Source organism: Protopterus annectens, chromosome 1.part0 (genome assembly GCF_019279795.1).
Source record: "Protopterus annectens isolate FY-2018-M chromosome 1.part0, PAN1.0, whole genome shotgun sequence".
NCBI lineage: Eukaryota > Metazoa > Chordata > Ceratodontiformes > Protopteridae > Protopterus > Protopterus annectens.
The window spans coordinates 534,270,608-534,295,546 of NC_056725.1; the positions used below are offsets into that span (position 1 = coordinate 534,270,608).

Sequence of the window (24,939 nt, forward strand, 5' to 3'; positions counted from 1 at the left end):
CTGTCAACTGTTGAAATACATGGGGATCCAATTTCCACTCGTGGGGATCCACTAGTTGCCTGCTCAAAACATCTGCTAAGGAGTTCTGTGCTCCTGGCAGAAACCTTGCTTGAAGAGTGAGGTGCAAACTCAGAGCAGTCTCCCACAAAACCATAGCTTGTCTGCAAAGAGGGTAGAATGGGTTCCCCTGCTTGTTGATGTACCACATGACTGTTGTGTTGTCTGTTTGAATCAACACCTGTCCCGGTTGAAGTAGATCCTTGAAAGCCATCAGAGCAAATTGTACTGCTAACATCTCCTTCATGTTGATATGCAAATGCTGTAGTCTGGGAGGCCACGTGTCTTGAACCCATCTCCCATTGAAATGTGCTCCCCAAGCCATGTCCGAGGCATCTGTCGTTAGGATCTGACTCGCCTCTGGTCGGGTCACAGAGAGTCCCTTGTTTAGGTGACATTCCTGAGCCCACCACAAAAATTCCCTTTGGATGCAAGGTATTATCTGAATGACCGTGTCCAAATCGTGGCAGTGTTGAGTCCATACACTTTTGAGATACCATTGTAGCTTCCTCATATGTAGTTTGGCATTGGGAAGTACCAGAATACAAGATGCCATGAACCCCAAGGCTTGAAGGACTGTCCTTGCAGTCAGCCTGGACAGTAGGGATAATCTCTGAAAGTATAGCGGAAGATTTCTTTGTTTGTCCGGGGTCAGAAAAGCCATCTGAGAGGCTGTATTCAGTCTCACACCCAGAAAGCACATGTCCTGAGAGGGTACTAGACTGGACTTTGTTTCGTTCATAGAATACCCTAGGCACCTTAACACTGCCATTACATACTGTAGATGCTGAAGTAACGTGACTTTGTCTTGAGCAAGAATCAGGCAATCGTCCAAATAAGGATAAATTTGTATTCCTCTTAGTCTTAAGAAGGCTATCACAGGAGCCAGGACCTTTGTGAACACCCTGGCAGTAGATAAGCCAAAGGGCAATGCAGAGAACTGATAATGAAAAGTACCAGCCCGAAAACGCAGGAACCTCCTGCACCTGGGCCTGATAGGAATGTGAAGATAAGCCTCTGAGATCCAGAGTTACCATCCAGTGATCTTTGCCTAGCAGAGGCAGAAGTTGCTGTAAAGTTAGCATCTTGAATTTTGGGATGTCTAGGTATGTGTTGAGAATAGACAAATCCAGAATTGGCCTCCAAGTGTTCCCCTTCTTTGGCACAAGGAACAGGCGAGAATAAAATCCTAGGCCTACTTCTGACGGAGGTACCACCTGAATAGCCCCCATTTTTAAAAGTAAAGAAATCTGTTTGTGAGCCTCCAGCTTTTGCTGAGGAGGTACGTCCGGCATGCCTTTGAAAGGAGGCAAGGTGTGAAAGTAAAACTTGTAGCCTCGATCTATAATGTCCAACACCCATTTGTCCTGGGGTGACCAAAAGCCAATTTTGCTTGAAGAGTGCCAACTTTCCTCCTAGAGGAGCTGCCAGACAGGAGGAATCTGGCAGCTGGAGATACAGGTCATTGGGTCTGTTTACATAAAGGCTGACCCCTGCCCTCACCAGAAGATTGTGCAGGAGAACTCCACGTCCTAGGTCTGAAAGAACCCTGAGCATGAGCTCTGCCCCTACCACGTCTAGATCTGCCCTTAGACTGGTAATCGGAAGAAGGATATGCCCATCCTTTTGCAGGCCAATTTCTGCTAAACTTAGGGGGCTGCACTTGTAAAAATTCCTTAATTGTCTGCATGGACTTCGCTTTGTCTTCCATTTTCTTCAAAACTGACTCCACAGGAGAACCAAAAAGAACTTCAGATTGGAGGGGAGCATCCAAAATTCGAGCTTTAACATGCTCTGACAAATTCCAATCCTTAAGCCAGGCGTGCCTACGAATAACTGAACCAGTGGCCGCCACCCTGGAAGAAGCCTGAAGAGCATCAAAGCCACACTGCAAGGAATGCTTACCTACCTGATCAGAGGCATGAACTAAATCCTGCAATTCCTTACACTCTATACCCTCAGCTAAAGCATCTACCTTAGATTTCAACTGACTTAACAGAAAATTCTGGTACTTCAGCATATGAAACTTTTAGTTATGTACTCACCATAACTTCAGATGTTTGGGATCCATCTCGCCTACATTCTGAATGATGGGTTCGGAGCCGATCCCTCGGCTCCGACTCGGCACGCTTATGCCAAAGAGCGAAGTCTCTTACTGGCTGAGCTTACCATATCCCAGGATGCACCACTACCAGTCCCCCAGATCTAGTTTGTCCGCATACATGCACACATGCACACCCTGCTTATATAACATCGTCAGATGAAACAAGATAAAACAGTAGAACTCAAAACCGTTCAATCTCTTCTGATCTCCAAGGCAGGGGGAAGGAGGGTGGGTATTAGGAATGTAGGCAAGATGGATCCCAAACATCTGAAGTTATGGTGAGTACATAACTAAAAGATGTTATGTGATCCTATCTCGCCTACATTCTGAATGATGGGACAGCGTCCCTAGCACCTGAATCCTGGGTGGCTCACTGGAAAACACTCCTGAGTACCGTGGAACCAAATGAAGCTCGGCCTCTAGATGCCACATCCAATTTGTAGTGTGAAATGAAAGTGTGCGGATTGGACCAAGTAGCCACAGCACAGATTTCCGATATAGCGAGCTTGGAATGAAAAGCTATAGAAGTAGCCATAGCTCTGGTAGAATGAGCCTTGATAGATGTTGTAAGTTGCTTATTCGAAGAAGAATAAGTCTGAGTTATGCAATCTCTGATCCATTTTGAGATAGTAGCTTTTGTGATGGTTTGGCCCAGTTTATTATCTGAGAAGGACACAAACAACTGGTCTGACTTACGAAGTTGCTGAGTCCTGTCTAAATAGAAGCGTAACTGCCTGTGAACATCCAATTTATGAAGAGTGTATTCTGCTTCATTGGAGAATTTTGGGAAGAAAACCGGTAGCTCTAGAGATTGTTGGAGGCAGAAACTAGAACAGACCTTTGGGACAAAGGATGGATTAGGCCTAAGTGATACTCTATCCTTGTGGAAAATCAAGTACGGTGGCTTAATAGACAGGGCTTGAAGCTCTGAAACTCTTCTTGCAAGTAATTGCAACTAAGAAGGCAGTTTTCCAAGACAGATATTTTAACTCGCATGTAGCAGCCGGTTCGAAGGGGAGATGTTAATGCAAGCACCAAATCAAGATCCCACGGAGGTGCAGGATGAAAAATTGGTGGTCTTAATAGGCTCGCACCTTTAATGAAAGTTTTGCATAGTCTGCTGCTCATCAAAGGAGGATCCATGGATTCGTGGAATTTAGAGATAGCCGCTAGTTGGACTTTAATAGTTGAGACAGAAGATCCCTGATTAAACAAGGATGTTAAAAATTTTAAGACCTCTGGGACAGGAGCAGTGATAGGGTCTAAGCCCTTGAGTTGAGCCCAGATAGCAAACCTCTTCCACTTACTAAGGTACAATTTGTTAGTGGTGGGTTTATGGGCCGAAGATAAAATGTGAACAACTTCCGGGTCTAGAGTGTGCCTTCTAACTAAAGTCGGAAGTGGAGGAGCCAAGCTGTCAATTTCAAAGATTGAAGGGACTGATGTCTAAGTCCCGCCTGATGGATTAGCAAGTCCGGAATCAGGTCTAAAGTCCACGGATCGTCCACTGCATGCTTCTTCAGGTAGGGAAACCATACCTGACGAGGCCAGTACGGGGCAATCAGAATCATTGAAGACCCCAGTTGAGAGGCTGTTTGAATAACTCTGGGAAGAAGCGGAATTGGAGGAAAGGCATAAAGTAGCCCTGTTGGCCAAGGTTGTGCTAGAGCATCCATGGCTGGTACTCCCTGATGTGGGATCAAGGAGAAGAACCTTTGGCACTTGGTGTTTAATGGAGTTGCAAATAGGTCGCAGCACGCGTCCCCATCTCCTGAAAACCTGAGCTGCTACTGTGTGGTTCAGAGACCACTCGTGAGGAGAGAGAATTGTCCTGCTCAATTTGTCTGCCAATATATTTGACTTTCGGGATGTGGGTCGCTACCAAGAAGCGGTTGGTAGCTACAGCCCATTCCCACACTCTCATGGCCTCTCTGCAAAGGGGTATGATCTGGTCCCTCCTTGTTTGTTCAGATACCAAACCACCGACATGTTGTCTGTGTGGATGGCGATGATGCCCTGAGGAAGAAACTTGTGTAAGGCTTGTAGGGATAGAAGTACAGCCCTCATCTCCAACACATTGATGTGGAGAAGAGCTTCGTCTGGAAGCCAGGAGCCCTGAACTAGCCTGCCCAGACAATGCCCCCACCCTATCTGGGAGGCATCTGTCGTCAGGGTAACCACTGGAGAGGGAAGAACAAAGGGGTTTCCTTGATCCAAATTGGATGTCTGAAGCCACCAGCGAAGGTCCCTTTTGCATATATCCGTAATCATGATGTGATGATTGAGGGAAGATCCTGAAAGGACCATTGCGTTGACAATAGCCACTGAAGAATCCTCATGTGCAATCTTGCCAGAGGGACTAAAAGAACCGTGGCAGACATTGAGCCTAGAACTTGTAGAACCATCCTGGCTGGGGCTTTGGATCTCGAGATTAGAGCTTGAACTTGGCCCTGTAAAGTTTGGATCCTTTCGGCAGGAAGAAAGACGCATCAATCTTGAGTCTATCTCTGCTCCTATGAACCTTATGTTGAGAGGGCAGCAAGACAGACTTTGACCAATTGAATGTAATCCCCAGGGTAACACCCAGGAGATGGTGGCTTTGAGGTTGTCCATTAGAAGATGCCTGGTGGTTGCAGTCAGGAGCCAGTCGTCCAGATAGGGAAACACTTGGAATCCAAGACTTCTCAGGTGAGCCGTCACTACTGCCAAACACTTGGTGAACACCCTGGGGGCTGTGGTGAGGCCAAAGGGCAGAGCAAAATTGGTAATGACTGACTCCCAGGCTGAAGCGCAGATACTTCCTGGACGCCTGATGTATCGGTATGTGATAATAGGCGTCCTTGAGGTCTAAGGAGCACATCCAAACATTCTTCTCCAACAGTGGTAGAATGGATTGCAACGTGACCATTCGGAATTTGGATTTCGTGACGGATTGGTTCAGTCTGCTGAGATCCAATATTGGTCTCAAGTCCCCTGTCTTTTTTGGCACTAAAAAGAACCTGGAGTAATTTCCTGATCCGATCTGGTCTGTGGGGACCGGTTGGATGACTCCTTTGCTAGCAGCTTTAAAGCTTCTGCGGCTGCCATTTCCCTTTGACTGGGTGGTGGGTCCGGGATTCTTTTGGACGGTGGGGGCGAGTATGTGAATGGGATGGTGTAACCTCCGGCAATGATCCGAAGCACCCATCTGTCCTGAGTGATAGACTCCCAGGCTTTTAGGTGCTTGGCTATGCGACACCCGACTGGCTCCGGAGCAGCACAGCCGGGCAATCCCTCATGACGTGTGGGAGGCTGAAGAGCCACGAAAGGACTCGCGGTCTCCAGAATTGCGGGGCCCTCTGCCGCCTCTGGGACGGCGTCTCCCTGAAAAATTTCCCCGTCCTCTGCCTCTGGAAGGGGAATCTTCCTGCTGTTGAGAGAAAAACTTTCGAGATTTGCGGAACCACATTTCCCCCCCCCTCCTTTAGCCTTGGGGTAAGGCCGAAAGGGAGTGGAATAACGGGCACCTACGGCAGATAAAGTTTTTCCCTCTTGCTCACAGCGGGTAAGGGTGTCTTTAACCTTGGGTCCAAACAAAGAGGACCCATCAAAGGGAGCGTCGAAGGAAGACTTGAAGGCCTCCTCAAAACTGACACAAGCGGAGCCAGGCTTGTCTCCGTAGAGCCACGCCTGTGCCTGCCGCTCTACCCCCTTGCCGCATAGGAAATGAGCCTCATGGACGAGTTAGAAATTGACGTAAGGATAGCCAACTGAGAGCTAACCGACTGGGCCAGCTGCTCAGGTAGGTTACCGAGAGGGAATCTGACAACTCCTTGACCAGATCCCTCTGAAGCCTGGTAAAATGTGCCAAATAATTCAGAGACCTTAACGTAAAGGCCGCTGAAGTCAGGGTGCGCTTCCGTACCTGTCCATACTCCTAGACTCCTTATTAGGAGGATGGACGGACGTTGAAGCCTCTGCCACGTCCTGTTGTGTAGCAGATGCCACCACCATGGCATCTACAGCCACGCCTTTAGTAAGGAACTCCTTCTCAGGGGGAGCAGACAAAAATTTATTTGGACGAGAAGGGACTGGTTCCACGGTATCTGGGTGTTCCCACGCCCTTCGACAAACTAAATCCAGAAGCTCGTCGAAGGGCGGAGACACCCAAGAGGCGGAGGGCTGAGCCCCAAAGGCCTTGAGGAGCACTGACTCGTCAGTAGAGGGGGGTTTGGATATCCAGCCGCCTCGTTGTTTGAGGATCTCTAAGATGTCTACAAAGGAGACATCATCCGAGGACGACCGGGGACCCTCTGCATCATCCAGATCAGTGTCTGAAGTAATAGACTCGGGGAGTCCACGTGCTTCCTCTTGCACGATCTCTTCCTTGGAGGTTCCTCCAAGACAGCTCAGAAGAACCCTCAGGAGGAGGGAACCCCACTGGGGTAACCTCAGGCCCGGGGGCTCCGCTGACTACGGACAGGGAACTGCCAAAGACCCAGTCTCCACGCCTAGGGAAGGTGCGGTAAAGCCGGGAGATGGCGAAGGACTTGGCCAAGGCACTCCTCATGGCTCTGAAAGCCGGACTCCCAGAATCCTGGGAGTGTCCGGTCCCGAGCCGTGATAGTCGACGGAAGACCCAGCGAAGCACCGAGGGGAGGCTTGGAACCAGCATAGGTCCCGAAACATCACCCCCGGGTCCAGCCGAAGACGTCCGCGTACCAAACTCGGACCCGAAGGCCCGGGTTGGAGTAAGGGTCGGAGCCGACCCTGAGATCTCCATCGGCTCCAACAGCACCTGCTCCGACGGAGCCGAAGCAGTCGGAGGAGGAATGGCAATGGGGTGGGCCAAGGTCATCGGCTCCGAAGCCAACTGGGTCGGAACCGAAACAAATTTTTGGAAGACTGGGGACTGGAACAGTCTTTGGAGCACCCTGTCTATATCAGAATCTGACATCCTCGAAGACAGAGAGGAAACAGAACGGGTCGAGAGGCCTCTCCAACGGCCCCAAAGGGCTAGGGGACCGGCTCGGCGACTCGATGAGTATCGGCGCCGAGGAATACACACCAGATTCCATCGGTGCCGAGGTGGACTTGGCGCCGAGGAGGAAGTGTCTGAGCGGCAACCTTTGTCGGCTCCGAGAGCAGTGGAGCCGGCGAAGATGACCCGCCTCGATGCCCCAGCTATCGGCTCCGAAGCCAGAGGAGTCTATACTGGTGGCATCGAGGCAGACCGTTCGACCTCGGCTCGAAGTCCTTGGAGCAAGGAGAGGCCTGCCTTTGTTTCTTAGCGATCGGATCCGACGGACTGGTCGGAGCCGGCCTTTCTTTGGCGGAGAAGGAGAGGATGCCAAAGCTTCTTCGAAAGAAGGTTTAATTAATCCCTTAAGAATTAATTTATTTTTCCTCTCCTGGAGGACCCTTGAGGAAAAAGCGTGACATACACTACATGATTCATGTAAATGCTTTGCCCCTAAGCAATACACACATAGCGAGTGATCGTCCGTGATGGACATTTTGAAGCTACATTTTACACATTTCTTGAAGCCCGAAGGCCTAGGATTTTGAGACATTATAGAAATTTTCAGAAAGTAACTGTAAAGAACACTGATGACACACCTAGAATAGGCTTACAGTTATCACTCGCAATACTCTGAGTTAGTCAAACACAGCACAAACTCTGTAAATGTAATAATTGTTAGTTCTTCTTTAAAGAAGAGAAATATAAATGATTTGAAACAGAACCGAAGTCACCTACAAATAAAAAGACCGGGAAAGGCCTTTCCAGACAAGAGGTACTCCTAGTCCACACTCACAACACAAGAATTCACCAAGTGAATTTTGTCAAACACACTCAAAACACAAGAATAGCTGTTAAAACAGCTTTTTGTAGAGAATGAAGAAAATCCTGACAGAAAAACTAGTGAAATAATCACTACTTAACTCAGCCAGCTCGAGACCACGTCTTCACTTGTTAGCGGCAAACGAGATCTGGGGGACTGGTAGTGGTGCATCCTGGGATATGGTAAGCTCAGCCAGTAAGAGACTTCGCTCTTTGGCATAAGCGTGCCGAGTCGGAGCCGAGGGATCGGCTCCGAACCCATCATTCAGAATGTAGGCGAGATAGGATCACATAACATCTGGCAATTCAAAGCCCTCATAGCTAGTGTGGAGGAGGTATACACTTTTTTACCCCACCTATCCAAAGCTCTAGAATCTTTATCCAGAGGAACTGGATTCTTTACTACAGAAGCCCTGACACCCTTATGTCCCTGGCTAATAGTTTCTGGGTCAGCTCTAGGACTCTTATATAAATATTTATGAGCCTCTGGAACTCTGTAGTATCTGTCTGGCTTGACAGGGGCCGGAGGTTAAGAATCAGGATTAAGGGAAGCCTCAGAAAAAACATCCTGAACATCCAAAACAGGGGGAATGGCCAAGGGCCTATGCTGTGGTAAAAACAAAAATTCCCTAAGCCTCTTACGAGAATCGGAGAAATCCTGACCTTCCCACTTAAAATGCTCCCTCATGGAATGCAGGGTTTCATTAAAAGAAAAATCCTCTGGAGGAGAAGCAGAAGGACAGGAGTCCTCTGCATCCGAATCAGAATAGGGAGGAAAATCCTGAATGTCCTCAGCTGAAGACTCAGAGTAATCTGAGGAATGCTCCAAACCCTCCACCTCTGTCTCCACCCTAGGTCTCTTATCTGGAGGGGGCATAGAACCTCTGATTAAAGTAATCAAATCCTCTGCCATTTTTAGCATATGTTTTCTAGGAACAGAACCTGCAGAACTAGGGCTGACGCCTGTGCCAGAAAGACCAGGCCTAGCTTTAGAAGGCGCTTTAGTGACAGAAGTAGAAGGCCTAACAACCTTATGTAAAGAAGGAACTACAGAAACTAGAGAGGCCCCCTCGGCCTGACCTGACTCCTGAGAGGCCAATTCCTGTAATATTAAAGGCTCCCCCTGAGACTCAGCTGAAACCTCGGCTGGATCCACTGATTCCACCGTAGTTTCCAAAGAACTGGCGTCCGCAACGGACGACTCATCCTGCTTAGACTTTAACGATTTATCTTTTCACTTCTTAGTGGTAGCGGGCGTCGGAGGATCCGACGGCATGTTGTAGTTGCACCGCTTACCAAAAACAAGTCTAGCACAATCTAACCTGCGTTTAATGGTGCGCTTATTAAATCTAGCGCAAAAGCGACACCCGACTACGTCGTGCTCAGGCCCCAAGCAAGGAATACAGAGAGAGTGGTAGTCCCTATGAGGTATCTGTTTCCCACAAGAAATACAATTAACTTTTTCTGACATCCGGATTTAACCGAGGCAAGAAAAGACAAAAATATTCCCCAACGGGGTACTTAGCCCAACTTGGTCTTCGGTCAAACTCAGAATACGAAAATTTCAGGACGCCGAACGGCACTTGCAAACGCTGCTTCTGCTTCGGACCATACGGCAAGAAAGACTGAGGATATGGCGTCGGTCATGCGCTTTAGTACCACTGCGTACTGACGTCAGATCTGAGCGACTATGACCGACGCCAGCCTAACACTTTGGTATTCGGGCCGACCGAGGACAGCGGACTACCCACAGGTTATGACTGCAGCAATGTGAGACGAAGAACATACTAGGTTTCTAGGTTGAAGAGTAGAAAACTTTATTCTTACAGCACAGTCTTTCCTTCTTGTTCGCTGAGGGTAAGCATCTGATGGCCCAAAGAAAGTGCAAAAGGAGGCATTGACAAAGGACATCTTGAAGGGCTCTGCATAACCGCATAGCCGTATCAAAGCATGTCTCCTCCTGGCTATGCCTGAACAGACTGCTTGTGAGGCTTCTTTTGCTGCATGGGAGAACAGCCTCATCAATGCATTAGAAATGGTCAGCAAAGTGGCCAGTTGAAAGGAGTCTTTTTGAAATCTTCCGCAGACATGGACTCAGAGTATGATACTTCACTGGGCTACAGAAAAAATTGACAAAGGAAATGTGCCAAGTATTTTAATGACTTCAGCAAAACAAGCAGCTGACGCGTACACTCACTTTCCAAATCCGTCCAGTGCTCTTGATTTCCTGTTTGGTGGATGGACAGGGGAGCTTTGCTCAACTAGCTCCTCCTTGGTGGTTGCTGCCACCACTACAGCATCAACAGGAACTCCATTGTTCCAGTGGATATATCGCAGGAGGGACCAGAAATTTGTCTGGGTGTTTAGGGACAGGTTCAACAGTATCCAATTCATTCCAAGTCCAGTGGGAAACTGGAGTCAATCAGTTCACCTAAGACGTAGCTGGTCCAGAACCAAAAGCCTCTAGGTGAAGGAGACTGGGAAGACCAAGTACCCATCTGTTTGAAGTGTTTAAGGTAATATCCCAAAGGAGACATCAGGTGGCCATCTGGAGGATCCTTCTCCCTCATCAAAATCAGTGTCTTCCATGCGAACCTCCATGGGCAAATTTATGTGCCTCCTCTTATACGTCCTCTTCCGAGGAATCTCCTCCGTGGGCTGTTCAGGAGATGTGAGGAGGAATGCGGTACAGATATAAGGGTGGGGTAAATGTTGGAAGAGAATTAAGTTACAAGAATATACTTTTAAGAGTTACTCTCAGTAAACATAATAATAAAAAAAAAGAAGTTATGTCTTACCATAAACATTCCATCGGTGTTGTTCATCTTCAATCTTTGACAGTGGGTTCGGTTCTGAACCCTCGGAACTGACTCGGCCATATCCTTCAGCTCACGCTCTCCAAACTCTCAAGCCAGGCTCTACCCATAATGCTCCTCACAGAGATTACCTCAGATCTCGTTTGCTGTTTCGCAGACCACACATGTTCATTCCATCTCTCGAACATTGGCAGTTAAACTGTGTTTTCAATTTCTTCTTCAACATTTTCTTTTCTATCTTTATTAGTACTTCTACCCGCTCCTCCATCCGTCTATTACTGTTGGTTTCCTGGACTCCTGCAGGACACTGAGCATATCCTCATTGTAAAGGTGCCTGAATGGGATCAGAATCCTATCAGCAACAGGGTTAGGTGCAGAAGCTGCCACTGTGGATGGATTAATGACGCCTTGTGCTGTGCAAGAAGGTCCACTCTGGGGGGGGGTAACTTGTGGTGATTGCCCTTGGACAAGTGTAGGAAAGGGGAACCAGTACATTCTGGGCCAGTAGGGAGTTACCAGCAAGATTTTTGGATTGTACTGCTAAATTTTTTGGAGGACCTTCTAAATGAGACGCTAGAGGAGGAATGCACACAAATATTTCCCTTTCCAGGAAATTGAGAAGGCATCTGTTGCCAGTGCTTGGGTTTCTGGTGTCCTGGTGCAAAAGCCAGGAAGTTGCCTGTTGATGGTGGAGGCAAACAGGTCTATCTGAGGTATACCCCACCTATGGACCATATCCAGGAAGGCATCTCTCTGAAGCATCCATTCGTGGTTGCTTGTGCTGGTTCTGCTCAAATCTGCCTGTTTGTTGTGGAGAGATGGGATGTAGGTCGCCTGAAGGGTGATTCCCTGTGAGGTGGCCAATTTCCAAATCAAAAGGGCTAGTCTGCAGAGCAGGTAGGACTTGGTCACTCCCTGCTTGCTGATATACCAGAGTACAGTGGTGTTTGTGTATATCAGAAGTGGCCCCTGTTGTAAGAAAGGGAGAAATGCCTGAAGGGCTAGAAGGACTACCCTCATCTCTCTGGCATTGATGTGCTTTGATATGAGGTGATTTGACCACAGGCCCAGCACCTGTCGGTGGCCGAGGGTGGCTCCCCACCTCAGGTTTGAGGTGTCTGTGTGCATGACCTGAGTGGGTTGAGGTGGTTGGAGAGGAAGGCCTGGGTTGTGATTTACCTGAGCCAACCACCATAGTATTTCCTTTTTTAGGCAGAATAGAAGGGGCACAATGTGCACCAGAGGCTGGCTGTGTTGCTTCCAGATTGATCAAAAGTACCATTGTAGCTTTCTCATGTGCAATCTTGCTAAAGGAAGCATGGGCATTGGGGCTGCCATGTAGCTCAGAAGTTTGAGGTACTGCCTTGCAGTCAACTTTGTGGAGTGAAGGACCAGGAGATGATGTTCTGTCAAGGAACTCACTTTTGGTGGGGGTAAGTATGCCTCCATGAGATCTGAGAAGATCCTGCACCCGAGGAATACAATGTCTTGTGTTGGTTGAAGATGAGGATTTTGGTTGGCTTATCTGAAATCCCAGTGACTGAAGACTGGTCACCCCAAACTGGATTGTGCCCTTAGAGGGTTTCTTGGATGGCAGCCTTGATCAGCATGTCGTCCAGGTAGGGGAATATCTGTATCCCCTTTGTCCTGCAGTAATCCACCACAGGTGCCAAGCATTTGATGAAGACTCTGGTGCTGAGGAGAATCCAAAGGGCAAGGCAGAGAATTGCAAGTGAGAAGAACCCACCAAGAATTTTCCTGTGGGAGGGTTTGACTGGGATGTGGAGGTAAGCATCCTTTATATCTAATATAGCCAGGAATCCTTGTGGGATAATGAGAAGGAAAAGGGCTGGCAGGGTTAGCATTCTGAAGGACCTTTAGGAAAAGGTTAAGATAGGACAGATCTAGAATGGGTCTCTAGGGTCCATCCTTCATGTGGACCAGGAAGAGCCTTGAATAGAATCCTCTTCCCTTTGCAGTCCCCTAACTGTCTCTGAGGTATTGGAGGGGAGATCCAGGACATCAGGTAACCGTTTAGACATATGGACAGGACCCACTTGTCTGAGGTGAGATGGGTCCAAACAGGGAGACAGAAGTGAGCAGACAGTGGTACAGAAGGAGGGGGAGGAGGCAAGGGTAGCAGGTAGTCAGATGCTACCTGCCCTGTCCTGAAAGGGATTTCTCTGGCTAGAGGGAGGGAATGCTCTAGCTGGAGGGGGTTGTTTCCTTGTGGGCTTACACGGCCTTAGGGAACAGGGTGGGAGTGCTTCCTAATAAACTGGGTTTTGGCTGGATAGTTTCTGTGAAACTTGGGGAGAGGTAAAACCAGTAAACGTTTCAGGTCCTGCATTTCTTTTCCTTTTGGTTGCAGAGACTAGAAAAGGTCTGCTGCTTCAGAACCAAAAAGTGCAGCATTGTCCAAAGGAACATCAATAAGCTTTGCCCTTAAATCATCTGGCATGGTTGTAGGCAAAGCCAAGAGCATCTGCGTAAGGCAGATGCTGACGCTGCTGATCTGGCAAAGGATTCAGTAGCATCATAACTACACTTGAGTGTCTGGTGACCTGGGAGGAGAGAGCCGGGACAGAGGACAGTGATGCTTTGGCAGGGGAATCTGGAATATCTGCCAGGTGTTTGGTGGCAGATTCTAAGAGGGACAAGGTATACTTGGTCATGTGGGTCTGGTAGTTTGGGCATCGAAGGCCAAGGCAGCCAAAGTATGCATATTTTTGCCCAAACTTTCTATTGTCTTGCTGTCTTTGTCAGCCAGGAGAATTGTGGTAATAGGTAAGAGTTTGGAAGCTTTGTCCGTACAGACTATATAGTGTCAGGATTAGCAGTTGGGCACTTAAGCAGATGCTTAGCAGTGTCAGGCACCTTGTAAAACCTGTATGGTCTGCATGGGGCAGGATGTTGGAGTCAGGGTTCAGAGATTCAGAAGTAAAGACATCTAAAAAAGCAAGCAGGATAGGAGGAACAGCAGATGGGCTGGGGGTTTCCATCTGAATGAGGTCGTAGAACCTCTTTTGTACTGCAGACATTTCTGAGGATTCCCATTTAAAGTGATCCTTCATCCTGCTGACTGTCTCACTAAAAGTCAAATCTTCAACTGGGGAGTCAGGGTCCACTGACTCTTCCTCTGGGGATCTGTATCCCAAGGGGGAAGATAGTTGTGCGTTATAAGAAAATGATTCCTCAGAGGAATCTAAAAGGACTTCCTCTTCCCTAGTAACTGTGTCAGTAGGCTGAGGCCTAGAGTTCAAGAGAGGAAGAGCGGTAGAACCAGTAACAGCAGTGGTAGGCCTCAGTGCCAAAAAGGCACTGAAAAGGCTTTGACTGAAAGCTTGCCAATCAGGCATACTTTCTGTAGAGAGAAATACGCTTCCTCTTTTTTCCCCCGGCGGAGATCAGCACCGGGATAGCCTCTGTGGACGTGCTCTCGCCCAAGGATAGTGCGGTGTCTTGAGAGGTACCCATGACCACCAAAGTGGCAGATCCGGGTCCAGATCCTGAAACCAGGCCTATGTCAGCCACAGGTTGAGGATCGGCCAGAAGCTCAGCAGTAGACAAAGGCCGTAAGGTCCTGGCCTTCTTTTTTTGGCAGTTCTGCGGAGACGTCTGAGGCACCCTCCATCCATAACGTAAGCTTTTTGTTGGTTTTCAAGTTGAAGATTAAGCGCATGTAAGCAACTACGTATTGTCTTAGGCACAAACGCCTGGCCAATCGGGCAGGCCTTATGGTCATGTGACCATCCAAAACAGAAAAGGCAATTATCGTGGGCGTCCTTATGAGGGATTTGGCGGCCACACTAACACTTACCCTTTCTGGATGATATGAACAAGCAATACTAAATTTTTAGAAGGACTGAAAAGGTCCCCAACGGGGTATTTATTTGATAAAATTAATTAGAGGTCAGTGACAGCAGAAACACCTGTTATACGAACGGCAGCTGAAAAGTTCTGAGGACTGGTGTGTGCTGTCACATTTATGGCCCACGTCAGATGTCTCACGCACCGCAGAGGAACTGAAAGCTTTTGGATACTGTCTGTACGTATGTGAGGCTGGAAGGGTAAACTAACATGCAGAATACTGCAACAAGGGAATAGAAGGAAATCTGCTGTTGTCCCAACAGCTCTTGTTGAGTGGGCTTGAACTGTTTTGGGGAGTTGAAGCCCTCGAGATTGATAAATGAGTGTGATGCAGTCTCAGCCATTTAGCTAAAGTAACCTTAGTAACTAACCCATATGGAGGGGTGAAAAGGCTACAAATAACTGATCTGATTTTCAAAATTCTTTTGTTCTGTGAAGAAAAAAACGCAACTATGCAAGTCTAGTAAATGAAGTGCATATTCTCCCTTGTTGGAAAAAATAAGGGAAAAAAGTTGGTAATTGTACCGACTGATTAATACTGGATTCAGAAACTACCTTGGGTAGAAAGTAAGGATTTGTTCTCAGTGCCACTCTGTCTTTATGAAAGATCAGGTAGAGTGATTTGCATGATGGAGCTTGCAAATCGGAAACCCTTCTTGCAGAAGTAATTGCTACCAAAAATTCAGTCTTCCAAGATAAGTACTTCAAATGACAAGATACTGACTGTTCAAAAGTGGACTTGGTTAGAGCTTGAAGGACAGCAGCTAGATCCCATGTGGGAACTGGTTCTTTAAAAGGGAGTTTAGTAGGAAGAGCCCCTTCAAAAAGGCTTTACAAAGTTTGAGAGACATTATTGAAGAATTACTCCAACCTAAATGAAAATTCAAAATTGCTGCTAGATGAATCTTTATCGTAGAAGCCGAGGGACCGGACTGAGTGTTTAGGAAATCTAGGACGTCCTGGATAGGAGCAGCAAAGGGATCAAGCCCAAGGTCCATTTGGTAAATTTTTTCCATTTGCACAGGTACAGTTTGTTTTCTGGTAGTAGGTTTGTGGTGTACAATAATACATTGGACAGGGGAAGAAAGAAAGATGCCTGGCAATCATGGGAATTGGAGAAGCCATACAGTCAGCTTGAGGTATCGAAGATTGGGGTGAACCATGCTCTCTGGGAGTGTTAATTGATCTGGAACTGGGTCCAGGATCCATAGTTTCTGTAACAGATGAGGCCAAAGGAAGGGAAACCAAACTTGTCGAGGCCAGAATGGGGCAATGAGGATTACTGAATTCTTCGCCCTTTTGGCTTTCTTTAGGAATTGTGACATTAGAGGAAAGGGGGGGGGCATATAACAGACTGGGAGGCCAACTGTGGAGAACATCTCTGGGTGACTCCCCTGGAGGAGGCATTAGGGCAAAATAACTTCTGCACTTGTTCAGGGGAGAAGCAAATAGATCAAAGCAAGGTTGGCCACAACAGCGAAAGATCCTGTCCACCATTACAAGGTTTAGAGACCACTCATGAGGCATAAGAACTGTCCTGCTTAAATTTGTCCGCTATCACACTGGAACTTCCCAGAATGTGCGTTGCTATCAGAAAGCGGTTGGAAGAAATCACCCATTGCCAAACTCTGAGAGACTCCTCCACATAGTGGGTAAGATTTGGTTCCCCCTTATTTGATGATGTACCAGACTACTGACATGTTGTCCGTCTGAAATGCAACTGTCCCTCAAGGGAGAGTATCCTGGAATGCATGCAACGCTAATGGCACTGCCCTCATTTCTAGAACGTTGTTGTGCAAATTGGCCTCCAATTGGGACCATGTGCCTTGAACTGTCCTTCCCAGATAATGCCCCCCCCCCCCTATCTGGGAAGCATTCATGGTCACTAGGGCTTTGGGCTGGGGAAGGGTGAATGGTCCGCCCAAGAGAACTTGGTCAGAGTGAAGCCACCATTTGAGGTTTTGTTTGCAATGGTTGGTGATCAAAACTAAGTAAGTCATTGGTTGGCAAATCAGAAACCATTGGGTTACTAATAGCCACTGTAGTATTCGCATACAAAACCTCACTAGAGGAACTAAAGTGATTGAAGCTGCCACTGAACCTAAGGTTTGAAAGAAAAGTCTTGTTGGGACTCTGTTGCTTTGCAGAATTTGCCTGACTAGGGCCCTGATACTTTGTAGTCTCTCTGGAGGAAGAGAAGCTATTCCCGAGACAGTGTTTAGATGAGCAGCTATGAAATCCAATTGCTAAAAAGGCTGCAAGTTGGATTTTGAGATTTACTGAAACACCTGGAGATGTGCAAACATTCACAGTGTAATCTCTTGCCTGTTTTAAACTCCTCCTGGTGGTAGCAGTGAGGAGCCAGTCATAGAGGTATGGAAAGACTCTAACCTTGCAGTTTGAGGTGAGCTGCAGCGACTGCCATGAATTTGGTAAACACCCTGGGGGCTGTGTTGAGTCCAAAGGGCAGTGCTCTGAACTGGCAATGACTGGCTTCTAGCCAGAAGCACAGACACCACCTGGAGATTTTTTCCATTTTTTTATATGGTAATAAGCAGCTCTTGAGGTCTATAGAGCATATCCAGTTGTCTTTTTCCAAAAAAGGAAGTATGGCTTGTACCACGACCATCCGGAATATGGTTTGTTGAACTGCCTTGTTGAATTGACTGAGATCCAAAATAGGTCTCCAGTCCTCTGTTTTTTGGGCACTAAAGAATCTTGAGTAAACCCCGGATCCAGTTTGGTCTGGTGGGACTTTTTGGAAGACTCTTGAGCAGTTTTTGAATTTCTAAGACTGCTGATTCCCTTTGATTGGGTGGACTATCTGGGAGTTGTTTCTGGGCTTTGGGAGTTGGACAGTGGAATCTGGTAGGCTCTGAATATTACTTCCTGCCCCCATTTGTCCGAAGTTATTGCCTGCCAGGCTGGTAGGTTGCAGGGATAACAGTCCCCCGACTGCCTCCACAGGAAGGCAATTAGGCATCCTTTCAGGGATGCTGATACAAGTGCCAGAGAAAGATTGTCTGGACCCGCTGATTCTGCTGTCCATTTCTGCCCCTAGGGAGGAATCTTCTGTTGCTCCCCCCTCTGCCCTGGGGGAAGTCTTTACCATGTGAGTTGTGGAAATGCCCCTTGGATTTTCTAAACCATCGTCTCCCACTCCTTTGGTTCCCTGAGTAAGGTCTCTGAGGGGTGGAGAAACATATGCCTACGACAGGCAGGGTCTTACAGTCTTGCTCACTTCTGGCTAGAGTATCTTTAACCTTTGGGCCAAAAAGGGTAGATGTGTCAAAAGGACCATTCACGAATGGCGCTTTAAATGGCTCCGCAAAGTTGCACCAGCACATCGAGGAGTGCCTTCTAATAGCTATACCTGAACCCGCTACCCTGGTCGTCCCTTCAGTTACATGTGCTATGAGCCTCATGGACAAACTGGAACTACGACTAGGGTGCAAGCAGAGAGAAAACTTTGTCATGGATTTCTTCAGCCACTGCTCCTGAGAAAGTATTTGAAAGTTCTTTTATCAACTCTCACTGCAACCTGGCAAAATGTGCCATATAATTCAAGAACCTTGGAGAGAAGGTCATTGAAGCATAAACACACTTCCCAAATCTATCCAATGCACTAAATGGATAGTAGGACTCTTCCATGAGTTACACCTCTTGGTGGCAGCTGCTACCACCACGGCATCAACAGGAATTCCCTTAGACCAATGTGTTTCTTCTTTTGGTGCCGAATAGTACATAGTCGGGTCTCCTGGGGAGTGGCTCTATTGAGTCTGGCATCTTCCACAACCGCTGAGCAATCAGTTTGGCAAGACAGTCAGCGGGGTGGAGAAATCCAAAAAGTGGAGGGTTGGGCATGAAGCACCTCCAGGTATACGGATTCCTCCAAGGAAGGCTGGGTGGACGACCAGCCACCCCCTATGCTTCAGGATTTCCAAGATGTCCCTGAAGGGATCATTACCAGGGGATGACCTGGAGAGACTTCCATTGGGGGATGCTCCGGGGAAGTTTCTGAAGAGACCATTAAAGTGACAGTCACCTGGGACTTTTGTGCCCTCTGTCCAGGGAGTGAGACCAATGGTAGCTCAGGCTGAGGGGAAGAAATATGTCCCAACAGTGATGGCAAGGACTGAATTCCAAACAGACAATGCAGTCTCCATAATCCAGAAGGCAGGTGCCCCCATAGAGGAATGGGAGCCCAAAACTGAAAAACTGCTTTGGAACTGGGGTCACACCCGGCACCAAGGAGAGTGGCCCTGGACCAGGAGCCTGGGTCGGCACTACAAGGACCAAGGCACTGAGAGACGTAGATGGCTCAGAAGGAACCGAAAAGGTACCGAGCATCTTGGAACCGACCACAGAGTCCTGGTCCTGGGGGGTTTCCAGTGCTGAAGGCTCAGAGATACTCAAGACGGTTGTCAGAAGTGAAAATGAAAAAGCTATCGGAACAGAGTCAGTCGAAGCCGAAGTGTCAGGATCGAAGGCTCCAAAGGCTAATATAGAGCTGGAGGAGGAGGGTACGAGGGAGTCACAGTATGTACAGTCTCGGCGCCGGACTGACTCAGAACCGAAGGTAATCCTCTTGCCACAAGTAGCTGGATCCACTAGCCTCATAATATCAGCTTCCGACAGACTCAGTCGACCTCACCGATGCCGTGGAGGGAGATCTAGATGATCTCACTTCCACAAAAGGGCCATTTCTGAAAGTGTTCACAGAAGGGGAATAAGAAGTTCTGGGGAGCACAGGCAGCTCCAGCATCTTAGGTACCGGTTGACCTGTTGGTACCGATGTGGAGGCGGCTGTCTGCTTCAAAGCCAATTTTGTTGGTGTAGACAGGTTCTATGGTGCTAATGAACTTCAGTACTGAGGACATTTTTGAGATTTATTTAGTATGTTCCAAAGCACTCTGAACAAACGATGACCCTTTCTTAAAACCATGGGGAGGAAAAAGTTCCTGTATCACTAGTTTTCTCCTTGGAACCAGAAATGGCCTCGTCAAAAGTAGATTTCAAAAGTCCTTTTAAAATAAATTTGTTCTTCCTTTCAGTCAACGGATGGGAGTAGAAAGAGCGATAAATCGCACAATTTTTTTACAGGTGAATCTTGCCAAGACAAACAATAAGTGTGCCCATCTGAATTGGGCATTTTACCCTCACATTTCCTACACCTCTTGAATCCTGAGGTGCCCTTTGAAGGTTTTGAGGGAGATTCTTTTTGGTCTGCCATTATCAGCAATGAGATAAGGAAGGACAGAAGATTTTTTTTTTTTATTTAAATAAAGGAAGAAAAGGAAAATAATACCAACTATGGTATTAAGAGATACTGCAACAGTATAAATATAAGGAGAACTTTAACGGACAAATTACCAACAGTAATAGTAAGACAGAAATTACTTAGGACGGAGAAGTGGGTAGAAGTACTAATAAAAATACAAAAGAAAGAGTTAAAGAAATAATTGAAAAAAAAAAACAATTTAACTGCCAAAGCTAGAGAGATGAAATGAACATGTGTGGTCTGCGAAGCAGCAAACGAGATCTGAGGCAATCTCTGTGAGGAGCATTATGGGTGGAGCCTGGCTCGAGAGTTTGGACAGCGCGAACTGAAAGATATAGCAGAGTCAATTCAGAGGCTTCAGAACTAAACTCACCGTCAGGAATTAGATGAAGATTAACATCAGATATACTATTTACTTCTAAGTTTTCTAATATAGTTGAAAAAGGCCTTACGACCGTCTTCAGAATTAAGTATTCTGTTAATTAACTTCTAAATTATAGAATTTCAGTTAAAGTAATGAAGCTTAACACAAACTGGACCTAGACTGAAATTAACAGTAAACGGAACATAAAATGGAAAATCTTGCAAAAAATATCACCAACAAAAGAGTTCAAAAAGAATGTAGATATGTCTTAATTTCTCAGCCAAAAGTTGCTTCAATTATGATTATGTAGTGCATGCAAATCATTCTGATACATAAAAACAAACCTTTCTGACATTGATGCCAGCTGTTTTTTCACCTTGGGCATGTCTATTCCTTAATTCAGTAACAGTTGAGATAGGATTTAGGCCAGCATTTTCTGCAAGTGTTGAGGGAATAATTTCTAAAGCATCTGCATAAGCTCGTACGCAGTAAGATTCCATACCACCTAAAGTGCGTGCATATTCATTCAATCGAATAGCAAGTTCGATTTCTGGTGCTCCACCACCAGCAATAAGAGCCCTAAGGATGAAAAGCAAAATAACCTACAAGTTATTACGTACATTTAATTCACGTTATCACTTTTATTAAAGATTAAAAATTTAGACTGGGGATGTTTTGGAAACAAACGATTCAAAACAGATCATGTTAAATATGTCACCAAAAGCCTTCACAATTTCCACTTTCCTTATAATCAACAACCCCTTCCATTAAGTTCTTCATTTCAGATAATGCAATAACTGGCACTGCACCCATTACCTGGCGGAGAAGTACACATACCAACAAAATACCATATTTAGTTACGTTGATATGGATATTACAGTTATGTCATCATACATAACGGAACCCAATTCTTTTGAAAAAAATTTGGAAACATAGTCTTACTGTGAGGCGACAACGCTACCGCAGCACCATAACCGCAGGTGTATATTCTATATATACATATATATACACACAAATGTATATATATGTGTGTGTGTATATATATATATATATATATATATATATATATATATATATATATACACACATATATATACACACAAATGTATATATATATGTGTGTGTATATATATATATATATATATATATATATATATATATAGCCTCCCACTCCTTTGGTTCCCTGAGTAAGGTCTCTGAGGGGTGGAGAAACATATGCCTACGACAGGCAGGGTCTTACAGTCTTGCTCACTTCTGGCTAGAGTATCTTTAACCTTTGGGCCAAAAAGGGTAGATGTGTCAAAAGGACCATTCACGAATGGCGCTTTAAATGGCTCCGCAAAGTTGCACCAGCACATCGAGGAGTGCCTTCTAATAGCTATACCTGAACCCGCTACCCTGGTCGTCCCTTCAGTTACATGTGCTATGAGCCTCATGGACAAACTGGAACTACGACTAGGGTGCAAGCAGAGAGAAAACTTTGTCATGGATTTCTTCAGCCACTGCTCCTGAGAAAGTATTTGAAAGTTCTTTTATCAACTCTCACTGCAACCTGGCAAAATGTGCCATATAATTCAAGAACCTTGGAGAGAAGGTCATTGAAGCATAAACACACTTCCCAAATCTATCCAATGCACTAAATGGATAGTAGGACTCTTCCATGAGTTACACCTCTTGGTGGCAGCTGCTACCACCACGGCATCAACAGGAATTCCCTTAGACCAATGTGTTTCTTCTTTGGTGCCGAATAGTACATAGTCGCGGCTGCTGGGGAGTGGCGCTATTGAGTCGGGCATCTTAGACAACCGCTGAGCAATCAGTTTTGGTGATAAGTCAGGGGTGGAGCATGGATTGATATTGGGGATGCTCCGGGAAGTTTCTGAAGAGACCATTAAAGTGACAGTCACCTGGGACTTTTGTGCCCTCTGTCCAGGGAGTGAGACCAATGGTAGCTCAGGCTGAGGGAAGAAATATGTCCCAACTTAGTGATGATAAGCAGGACTGAATTCAAACAGACAATGCAGTCTCCATAATCAGGGGCGGGGTTTCCCCTTGGGAATGGGAGCCCAAAACTGAAAAGCAACTTTGGGTTTGAGGTCACGCGGCACCTGGAGAGTGGCCCTGGCCAGGAGCCTAGATTCGACACTACGGGGACCAAGGCTGAGAGAGTAGATGGCTCAGAAGGGGCCGAGGTGCCGAGGCATCTTGGAACCGACCACAGAGTCCTGGTCCTGGGGGGTTCCAGTGCTGAAGGCTCAGAGATACTCAAGGCCGGTTGTCAAGTGAAAATGAAAAAGCTATCGGAACAGAGTCAGTGACCCGAGAGTGTATCAGGATCGAAGGCTCCAAAGGCTAATATAGAGCTGGAGGAGGAGGGTCTGAGGGAGTCACGTAATGTACAGTCTCGGCCCAGTGATGACTCAGAACCGAAGGTAATCCTCCTTTTACCACAAGTAGCTGGATCCACACCTAGCCTCATAATATCAGCTTCCGACAGACTCAAGTCGACCTCCACGATGCAGGTGGAGGAGATCTAGAGTGATCTCACTTCCACAAAAGGGCCATTTCTGAAAGTGTTCTGACAGAGATAAGAAGTTCTGGGGAGCACAGGCAGCTCCAGCATCTTAGGTACCCGGTGATTGACCTACTGTTGGTACTTGATGTGAGCTGACTGTCTGCTTCAAAGCCAATTTTGTTGAATTATTAGACAGGTTCTATGGTGCTTGTGTGAGAACTTCGAGAATTGCACAAGGACATTTTGCTGAGATTTATTTAGTATGTTCCAAAGCTTCCTCTGAACAAGCGATGACCCTTTCTTAAAAACCATAGGAGGAAAAAGTTCCTGTATCACTAGTTTTGCTCCTTGGAACCAGAAATGGCCTCGTCAAAAGTAGATTTCAAAAGATCCTTGCAAATAAATTTGTTCTTCCTTTCAGTCTTGCTTGGATATGGGATTAGAAGAAGCGATCATCGCACAATTTTTTTTTTACAAAGGTGAATCTTGCTTAGAAGACAGAAGCAATAAAGTGTGCTTACATCTGAATTGGGCATTTTACCCTCACATTTCCTACACCTCTTCGAATCACTGAGGTGCCCTTTGAAAGGTTTTAGGGGAGATTCTTTTTCAGTCTTGCCATTATCAGCAATGAGATAAGGAAGGGACGAGAGATTTTTTTTTTATTTAAATAAAAGGAAGAAAAGGAAAATAATACCAACTATGGCATTTATTAAGAGATACTGCAACAGTACCAAATATAAGGAGAACTTTAACGGACAAATTACCAACAGTAATAGTAAGACCAGAAATTACTTAGGGCCGGAGAAGTGGGTAGAAGTACCTATATAAAATACAAAAGAAAAGGAGGATTCAAAGAAATGAATTGAAAAAAAAAACAATTTAACTGCCAAAGCTAGAGAATGAAATGAACATCATGTGTGTGGTCTAGGCAAAATAAAGCGAGATCTGAGGCAATCTCTGTAGCGAGCATTATGGGTGGAACCCTGAGCACCGAGGTTTGGACAGCCTTGAACTTGAAAGATATAGCAGAGGAGTCAATTCAGAGGCTTCTTGGGAACTACCAAACTCACCGTCAGGAATTAGATGAAGATTAACATCCAGATATACTGTTTACCTTTAAGTTTTCTAATATATGGTTGAAAAAAAGGCCCGCTACGACCGCATCTTCAGAATTAAGTATTCTGTTAATGGTGGCACTTCTAAATTAATAAATTTCAGTTAAAGTAATGAAACTTAACACAAACTGGACCTAGACTGATAACGATGCAAACCTTCAGACGCAAAATGGAAAATCTTGCAAAAAAATATCACCAATAAAAGCGAGTTCAAAAAGAATGTAGATATGTCTTAATTTCTCAATAAAGAGTTGGCTTTGTTCGCGATTAACAGGTGCAGCCGCAAATCATTTACTGATACATAAAACAAACCTTTCTGACCATTGATGCCTTGGCTGTTTTCTTCCTTGCAGGCATGTCTATTCCTTATGAATTCAGTAACAGTTGAAGATAGGATTTGGAGGCCAGCATTTTCTGCAAGTGTTGAGGAATAATTTCTAAAAGAAGCATCTGCATAAGCTGCGTGCGCTTGGTGAGATTCCATACCACCTGAAAGTCGTGCATATTCATTTCCAATCGAATATGAAGATTAGATTTCTGGTGCAACTCCACCACCAGACAATAAGAGCCCTAAGGATGAAAAGCAAAATAACCTACAAGTTATTCACGGTACATTTAATTCCCGCGTTATCACTTTTATTAAAGATTCTGCAAAATTTTGGACTGGGGATGTTTTGGAAACAAACGATTCCAAAACAGATCATGTGTAAATATGTCTACCAAAAGCCTTCACAATTTCCACTTTCTGCGCTACCAATCAATAGCCCTTCCAAATTAAGTTCTTCACATTTCAGATGAAATGCGAAATAACTGGCTGCTGCTTTTACCCATTACCGCAATGGGAAATTACACATACCAACAAAATACCATCAGCTAGTTACCGTTACCGATATGGATATTACAGTTATGTCATCATACATAGCCGGAACCCAAATTCTTTGAAAAAGGATTTGGAAACTTATAGATCTTACTGTGAAGCGACAAAAGCTACCG

At 46.0% G+C, this 24,939-nt stretch overlaps 1 protein-coding gene across 1 annotated transcript in view; it reads right to left on the reverse strand.

The window, feature by feature from the left end:
• Positions 1–24,939, reverse strand: part of CCT4 (chaperonin containing TCP1 subunit 4) — a gene marked incomplete in the record, with an annotated part of 539,719 nt that overhangs the window by 132,607 nt on the left and 382,173 nt on the right. Inside the window, 1 exon segment of the mRNA XM_044061172.1 lies at positions 20,658–20,892. Within this exon segment, the coding sequence (XP_043917107.1) occupies positions 20,658–20,892 (235 nt within the window).